The sequence below is a fragment of the Gekko japonicus genome, unplaced genomic scaffold, assembly GCF_001447785.1.
Source record: "Gekko japonicus isolate JY-2015 unplaced genomic scaffold, Gekko_japonicus_V1.1 scaffold243, whole genome shotgun sequence".
Classification (NCBI taxonomy): Eukaryota; Metazoa; Chordata; class Lepidosauria; order Squamata; family Gekkonidae; genus Gekko; species Gekko japonicus.
In genome coordinates this window covers 332,265-340,954 of record NW_015168053.1, presented here as the reverse complement: position 1 = coordinate 340,954, position 8,690 = coordinate 332,265, and the positions used below count along the sequence as shown (strand labels likewise).

Here is an 8,690-nt window from a genome sequence, read left to right as displayed (position 1 = left end):
GCAGATAAAGCCATCAGACCGCTGCTTCTGGAAACAAGCCAGCTTGGCACAGATGGCTGACTCCCCTTCCTTTGGATTCAGCCAGCGGTTGGGGGTGGATCAAACGCTGGACAGGTTTGAGTCCTTCGCCCAGAGGAACGCTGCTGGTGGTAGCAGATGGGGGTGAAGCCAATTGCCTGGCGGGGGCACCTCCCCTGTTCCTCAGCTCTTCACTGCCACCTGTTGGTTGTCAAGGGAATTCAGCCAGGGGCTGCCAGGCTCCCTCAAACTATACTAGACACGGAGAAAGAAAACTGGGCTGCTGGGAATCCTTCACATTCCTGGGCTCAAGTTCTTGCCTTCTGATGTTCCTCCCCTCCCTGTCTTTGCACTAACCAGCTCTAGCGACACCAATCAAAGTCCCCAGAGTATCTTAAGAACATCCGTGGGCTGGTGCTCATTTGGCCAAATACAGTTAATAAGCGACCGGTGGGGGCAATACTAGGACATGCAAAGGGGTGTAACACCATGCACACGTACACAGAACCCCATTATGGCCATCAAGGTCAGGAAGAAGAGTTAATATCTCTACATCCTTCCGGATCAAGGGCTAACTTGACTTTTTGGTGCAAACCTGTTCATGCAGTGGTGATGGTGGGTCAGTGCAACTGGAGAGTCTCAGATGGGACCCTTCACATCTCCTGACCCAGGGAGACTGAACTACACAACCCTTCCATCAACCTGGAGAACCACTGCAGCAATCCTTCCCCTTTACCTCTCTGTACTGCTCCCAGCCCCCCCCCCCCTTCACAGCAGTGTGGGGGTCCAGCAGTTTCTGGTAAGGGAGCACCTTGGAAAGCAGCACTGATACCATCAGGCTTCCCTTCTCTGGTTGGCTGCCGAGGGGAGGGGGGGCACGGCCTTCCACGACCTCTCACCCTTGGGCTGCTTCCTTCAAGGTTCGCCCGGGGCCTCTCCACCCACCTCTTGCACCCGAAATTGGCAACACATTAACCTAAATCCACCACACCATGTTCTGGTTCTGATCCTTTATTCTGATCCTTTATTGGATAATCTGGCAACTCTTTTAGGTAGCCTTGGTCGCCCGGGTCCGCTTCTTCTTCACCACCACCGGCTTCTGGCTGCGCAGAATTGCGCTAGCACGACGCAGGGCAGCCTGCAAGGGGGAGAAGAGACAATCAGGGGTCTGAAAAACGCACTGCCCTGATCTACGTTCACCCCAGGGTCCATTTCTGGAGGGCCCAAGAGCTCAAATCCAGCCTCCGGAGGAGTACGGTCACCCTGCTAAAGAGCCCTGGTGCCTGGTTTTTCCCAGTGTCTCCCCACGCCCACACGATGGAGCCTCGGTGGATCAGCCCAACTAGGTCAGCATCTTGTTTTACAAGGAGGCCGACCAGATGCCCTAGAAGGCCCACCGAGGCTAAAGCCGCCTCCTGTTGATGCCCGGCCTCAGCCTACCCCCACAACTGGCACTCAGATGTACATGGCTGATAATCACTGATGGACCTCCCAAGTTCTCAAGCTAACCCCCTTGACAAGATCAATGCCCTCTTCTCTCCTAAGCTAAGCCTTTGGCCATTTCTCAGTAAGTAAGTAAGTAAGTTTATTAAGAACAGTCATAAGACCAGCAAAATGAACCAAAATATTAAACACAGAGTCTACAACATAAGAACCTTACAAGCTTAATTCCTAAAATACCACACCGGTCAATTCCATCATTAATGGCTTGAGTTACAGTACATTGCGCTTTTTAATTACCAAGTAACAATATTTAGCAACATTGCATGGGACAGAATCATAAGTATCAGCCAGTAAGAACTTCATCAAGCATTCCTCGGCATATGTAAGATAATTAGCCAGGAGTTTAAAACGTGCGAGAAGGGGTATCAGCAGCTGCTGTCTCTCTTCATCATACATAGGAAAATGGAGTAATATATGGGCGGCCGACTCCACCTGTTCTAACAGACAGGAGCAAATTCTCTGGTGCATGGGAGTCCGGGTATATCTACCATAAAGTACTGCTGAGGGTAACACATCGAGCCGTGCTCTAGTAAACGCCCATCTATGGTTAGGGTTTTTTATAAGTCCAAGGTAAGATGCGGCATTTAAACTTGGCCCCTGCTTTAATCTCTTATAATAGGAAGTCAGGGCTGCATAGTCATTTTGTGCTTCAATATCCTTAAATCTTTGGTATATTAAATTCTTTGCATGCTGCAGACCTCCGTCTAGCAGATTTTCAGGATCTAACCCAATTAGTTTCAATTTATCTACTATAAGAGCCCATTGGGGATATGGTGTAAGGCTCTTTACAGCTCTGTGCTTCGCCACACAGAATTTGGCTGCCCCAGCATAGCAGAGGAGGAGATTGCTTCACACTTCAAACATCCAAATCAAGCTACACAACCTCCTTAAAGCACTATACTCCCCATCAAATTCAATGTTTTTAAGGGGGGAGCCCTGAATTGCAAAGTCTGAAAGCTTGGCAGTCGTTCTGTTCCAGGTATAATGTTCCTGATCTGATCACTAGATTAACAGCATCCATATTTGCAGAACAGAAAGAGGCACCCTGCCTCTCTTACCATGCGCAGGTCCTTGCGGTAATTGTTCTTGCGGATGATGTGGCGGAGACTACTGAGTGTGGCACGCGCATTTTTGTTGACAGTAATCTTCTCATAGGAGGTGGCTGGTTTCCGCTGGCCTGAAAGGGGAGGAAAAGGAAAGTTGAACTCTAGAAGCAGAAAAGCGATACAGAATCTGCAGTTTCAGGATGCACCTTGAGCCAGCTATATACAGAGCAAATAGGATATATCGAGACCTTTGAAATTTAAGTCCCCTTCACACAAAACTAATCCGAATAACCTCCTTGTGATATAGGCCCTTAGAGAGCCTAGTTGCTGGATTAGAGGAAATGTCGACTGCAGACTTGCGCTTCAAGCTCATGCACTGAGCAGTTATTTTATGATCCCTATTTATAGAAGTGTACATTTTTGGGGAAACTGAGCTGTGTAAGGATAAAAAACCATGAATCAGTGGAAGCCCCAAAGTTCAGCCACCCTTTCATCCCTATTGGCATACTACTACCCTCACGCAAGTTTTCAATACCTCCATAAGAACTAGAAGCATGCTTGGAGACATTGGGCCGCTCCATTGCCATTTGCCTTGACAGCCTGCCCACCCCACTATTCTGTGCTACTGATAGCTCTTTCTCTGTACAGAACCCATCAAAATCTTTGCTGCTATGTTATTATAACAAACTGTTGTGTGAATTCTTCTAAAAATGTGTATGATATTTATGTTATACTATACAATAGGTAAGATTTATAAGAATGAAAATATAGTATACGAAATTGGTAGAATGAATCGATCATTATACTGATTTTTAAAATAGGTCATATATATTTTAAGCTATATTCTTATGCCATTGCACCATATATATCTTGTTAAACATTTGTTAAGCTATTATATACTTTGTTATAAATTTTGAAAAAGGAAGGTCCTTAATTTCCATAAAATTGCCCTCACACTAGGTTTTTTGGTAATTACATTTTCTGTTTTCTCTATTCCTTCTTTTTTTCTGTATCCCTTATAATTGTTAAAAAATCTTTCCTGTCCTCCTTCCTTTATGCACATCCCCATCACAGAGCAGCATCCATTCTCTTGGGCCAGCCCACCTGCACGTTTCTTGAGAACCACGACAATTCCCTTCCCATCTGCAGCAGGCTCCACCCCTACAGTCTTGCGATGGATCAGCCCGTTGTAGCGGAAAGAGTTGCGAGCTTTAAGATTGTTGGGTTCCTTTGAAGGAAAAAGAAACCATTAGCAGGACTGCAGGGCTGCTAGTTAAAGGGGGGGGGGAGATGGCTAGGTTGGAAAACAGAGAAGTAGATTTCAAGACAACAGAGGCCTTTAGGAAAGAGCGGCTCTGGCGTTTTTATCCAGAAGCACCGGAAGACAAGACTGTTTTGGGGCTCACCGTGCTGTACGTTTGCTTGTTCCTTTTGATAAGGAAACTTGAGCAGTTGCGCACAATCATCCATTGCAGATGAGCAGACATCTTGCAGAGACCTGGGGATGAGAAGTAAGAAAATATTTTTGGATATTCCAGTTTCTTGCATCCTACCTATACTCAGGCCACTTTTTACTTTTAAATCCTAATCGTGTCCCCTCTGCTTCTTCCATATATCCTGCCCTCCCTTACCTTATTCCCCCCCCTCCTTTCACATCCCTGCCCACATCCTCTAATTGCTTCTTCTCTGATCTTGTCATCCTGGTGAATAGCTTTCCAGCACCTCTGAATCAGACACACACCTCCTGCCAAAATGAGCCATATTCCTGGACACAGGACAAAGCACAAGACGCCACAATTCTTCAAAATGGGGGAGTGACAGGTCAATCACCAAATTAATCACATTAACTATTCAGCTCAATACTTATACAATGCATTCCTTGTAAACAGAAGTGAATATTTATCCACTGCAGTGCCGCCGGCCCACCCACAAGTCACGTAACAGCAAATGGAAACAGGCACTTTGGCAATTAAAGAAGGGATAAGATACACTAGTGGCACTCCACAGTCCCAAAATGTGGACTATCAAGCAACAGTGTAGTTCAGAAGCCACTCTCAGCAAAGTGGTCCAAAGACCCCCTTAAGGGCAATGAGGAATACCTTTTCTTGTTATAGGCAATACATGTAAGCTTAACATGCATCAATAACTGTTCTTTGCCCCAATAATGAATTCTGAAGAAAAAAATCCCTGTAAATCATTGTAGCAAAACCAGACAGAATTAGGGCTAGTACACTACCAGGCTTTTAAAGACCAGTGCCCACATAGCTGGAAGCAGATGCCACAGGACTCTTCATTCTCTGCACCCTACCCCATTCTTTCTATGGGGAAGCGGTTCCTCACACACACCCAACTTGCTAACGTCTCTGGCTCACGACCAGCAAAACTGAAGAGGGGCTCTTTCACACATGCTAAATAATGCTGTTTCAATCACTTCAGCAACCATTTTCAAGTGGATTGTTTAGCCTGTGAAAGAGCACCAGAGATTTAAAGGTGAAGGAAGACTAAACCTGATTTTAGTTTCATGGCTGGAATCCTAACAGGCATCTGCTCCTCTCCACATAACTTGGATCGGGCCACAAACAAAGACTTCTATCTAACCCAGCCTTACTCGCGGGGTGGTGGTGGTTTCAATCATGACATTTCCCGCTGTTTACTCGGCAATACACCTCAGCCAGCTCTAGCTTTCACCCACAACCGGCTTAAGGATCAGGCACAACATATTTCGAACCTGGTTCTTTCAAACGTCAGAGATTCGAGGGCGAGATTTTTGGCCATGTGACCCACACCTCTCCCCTCATCCTACGGCTGCACGTTCCGGGACCTTTCCCTCCACTAACCTTCCCGGTTCCCTTCCTTGCTTCCCCTGCACCCCGAATGGCCTCTTTCGCCCTCCCCTACAGCAAACACGCGGCCCAGCTCCCCTGTCCTACCTCTTACCGCTACCACACCCGGAAACGGAAAAGGAGGAGCCCAGACGACTCAAGGGGGTTTTATCTGCCCTCCACTCCCCCCCCCCCAACTCCTCCCTCTTCGAACACAGAAAAATACTACAGAGGCGCGCAACTTCCGGTAAGACTGAAGTCCTCTATTGGCCATTATTCTCTTTAGGTGCAGAGCGGTGCCGGTCTAGCCTGCCGCAGCTCTATGGCTGAACCGACTTCTTTGCAATGAAGACATCAATTTCTGACCGGAAGTCACGATACAGACTACGATTATGCGCGATCCTAGTCTGGTCTCTATGATTCCTGCTACCCACCTCTTCCGCTATAGAGAAAAACGGGATAATCTGCGAAGCCTCTTCGTCAACGTTCGCTTTAGCTGTCGGAAATGGTCGGTTTCCCCCAGGGAAAGTCGTACGACCGTTTCGGAGAAACTCGGCAGCTTTTCGGAAAGGGCTAGGCAATTTCTGTGAAAGGCATTCCTTTCGCTTATTTTCGGAATCTCTCGTTAACACTTCGGGTAACTACTACTAAGATCTCGGAAGATTACGGCTGCAGTCGATCGGAAACTCGGATTAATTCGGAAAGCGGGGTTTGCGTTCTGTGGCGGCCCTTTGCTTTGCGGGCACCGCCTTTTTTAGGTGGTGAGAGCCTGTTTCTGCTTTGCGCATTTCACTGGTGTTAGAGGAAAATAAAATGGTTGTACTTTTCAATCGTAAAGTTTGGGGGCGGACAGCAGTCCCTTGAAAATAATAAAGATACCAAAAAACAACTTGGTTTAAAAACACAAAACTGGCTCAAACGTTTACTTACACTTTGGTCTTTTACCCCAGAGAAAAAGAGCTGGCCACGTGTAGGATAGCCACTCATTTCTCTTAATAGTAAACCTGCCATTGAGCTCTGGAAGGATGAGGGCCCTTAATATGCTGGTGATGTGTTAGGCTGGAGGGCAGTATCTGCTCGGCCATTCAGTCTCTGTAGGTGGGAGGGGACTGTGGGTATGTGGGGGGTGGGTGGATCTGCCCCATTCACAGCTTCAGAGTCCCTTTGGAGATGGTCAGTTTGGCTGGCTAGGAAAAACCGTTCTTCCAGTCCACATTTCTACACACCTGCTGCAACACACTAGCTATGTGACAAGGGATACAGGCACTCTAGGGAAATTAGGGTTGGGGTGGTGCTCATTTTGCCCCTTTCAGAACTTTCACACAATGCAAAGAGTGTGTTAAACCCACACATGATGCCCCTCCACAAACTGCACTAGAGTGGTCAGGCTGCCCCACAGTTCCATCATCCTGAGCCCCCATGCACTACAGAGTCCAGACAGAATTGCCCTCTTCCTTCCCTTCTGTCTCCTATGATATTGTGTGATAATTTTATCTACAAAGTGTTCTGATGAACTGTTCTGCACATCCCCCAGTTGGGGTGGTGCTCATTTTGCCCCTTTCAGAACTTTCACACAATGCAAAGAGTGCGTTAAACCCACACATGATGCCCCTCCACAAACTGCACTAGAGTGGTCAGGCTGCCCCACAGTTCCATCATCCTGAGCCCCCATGCACTACAGAGTCCAGACAGAATTGGCCCTTCCCTTCTGTCTCCTATGATACTGTGTGATAATTTTATCTACAAATGAACTGTTCTGCACATCCCCCCAAAGTCTTACTTTTCTACACCAGTCAAATTTGTTGTAGTAAACATGGAATCAAAAGGATGGCAAGTCAACCCCACACACATATACAGTGCATACCTACTACCCACATAAGGTAGCTTGCTTGGCATCTACTGGCACCTGTTCTTTATGTACATTGGCTCCCACCTTTTGGAATGGGCTCACTGAGCAGGTGAAGGGGAGGTACTATCTTTAGAAGTTAGGGTTCCCAAATTCCAAGTAGGGTGTGGAACTCTCCTGAAAATACAACTGATGTCCATACTACAGAGATCAGTTCTGGAGAAAATGGCAGCTTCAGAGGGCAACCTTTATGGTTTACCACAGCTGCTAGGTGAAATCCCTTCTCCAATTCTCTACAGGCACAAACCCCCCAATCTCCAGGTTTTCATTGGCTCCCACCTTTTGGAATGGGCTCACTGAGCAGGTGAAGGGGAGGTACTATCTTTAGAAGTTAGGGTTCCCAAATTCCAAGTAGGGTGTGGAACTCTCCTGAAAGTACAACTGATGTCCATACTACAGTTCTGGAGAAAATGGCAGCTTCAGAGGGCAACTTTTATGGTTTACCACAGCTGCTAGGTGAAATCCCTCCTCCCCCAATCTCCAGGTTTTTCCAGGCTGGAGTTGGCACCCCTATTAGAAGTGCAAAGTTGTTTTATATGTAAGGTCTTTTAATGCTTCAGGCATTTCTTGGCAAGGATAAGATTTTACTGTGGGGTTGGGTGCTTTTTGGGGGTTGGGCTCTTGTGAGCAAGTGATTTGGCTACTGCTTAAATTAGTTTGCTTTGGAGCCAGCCTTCCTGAGCTAAGGCAAACATGTGAGAGCTGGAGGCTAAAAAACTGTAAGCTAGCTCACACTAATTCAGCTTAGAGGGAACACTGGCCCCAACCCCCAGGATCATGAGCCAATCTTGGGGGGTGGGGGTTACTGCTATGAAGGGCGTAGCCAAAGGGAATAATTTTCTTGCTCTGCCTTTGAATCCCCCAGTGGGATAAGGGCTCACTTTTCTGTACCTGTGACAGCTCATGTTGCCCCAGAAGAAGAGGAAGGAGGATTCAAAACCCTTTTCCTGCCCCCTGTGTGAAACAAGAGCAGAAACAAGAGCGCCCAGAGATGTTCTCTGCCTCTTAATCAAACCTATTACTGTCCTTCGTTCTCCGAGAATAAAAGTTGCAGCTGCGCCATGCATAATGGAACATTGCTTTGTATGCACACCTTCACCCGCCTGCCTCAGAAGCGGCAGGTTCCTTCCTACCCCCATCACCTGATACCTTATTTTGCAACACAAAGTACACACCCCATTTGTTTCCTTCATTTCCTCAGGACTTGGTGATTTATTTCTTGCCCTTTGCAACTTTTGTTCTGCTTTCTTGATGAGTTCTTTTATGTCACCTTGAGCCTGGCTCCCTCCTCCTGCTCCTTCCCTGTAATCTTTCACACCTCCTCACACTGTTTCTTTGGCACTAGCTTGTCTCACACCCTCTCCCTTGATCCCCCACTTCATTCCCTGTTTCATG

At 47.1% G+C, this 8,690-nt stretch overlaps 1 protein-coding gene across 1 annotated transcript; it reads right to left on the bottom strand.

Annotated features, from left to right (window-relative positions):
• Window positions 1-1,013: 1,013 nt before the first annotated feature.
• On the bottom strand, window positions 1,014-5,570 carry RPL28 (ribosomal protein L28). Its single transcript, XM_015414407.1, has 5 exons — window positions 5,498-5,570; window positions 3,974-4,065; window positions 3,672-3,795; window positions 2,580-2,698; window positions 1,014-1,156 (listed from the first exon to the last, which is right to left on the bottom strand). Exons 2-5 carry the CDS (start codon window positions 4,052-4,054, stop codon window positions 1,067-1,069), a joined length of 414 nt encoding a protein of 137 aa, XP_015269893.1. The 5' UTR covers window positions 4,055-4,065; window positions 5,498-5,570; the 3' UTR covers window positions 1,014-1,066.
• Between the last annotated feature and the right edge of the window lie 3,120 nt (window positions 5,571-8,690).

Bases quoted from the DNA above. Each gene is read 5' to 3' on its own strand.
- RPL28 (XM_015414407.1), bottom strand. From the start codon at position 4,054: ATGTCTGCTCATCTGCAATGGATGATTGTGCGCAACTGCTCAAGTTTC. The intron at 2,699-3,671 runs GTGGGCTGGCCC...CTCCCCTTTCAG, and splicing joins GGTTCTCAAGAAACGTGCAG to GCCAGCGGAAACCAGCCACC. The intron at 1,157-2,579 runs GTAAGAGAGGCA...TCCCCCTTGCAG, and splicing joins ACCGCAAGGACCTGCGCATG to GCTGCCCTGCGTCGTGCTAG.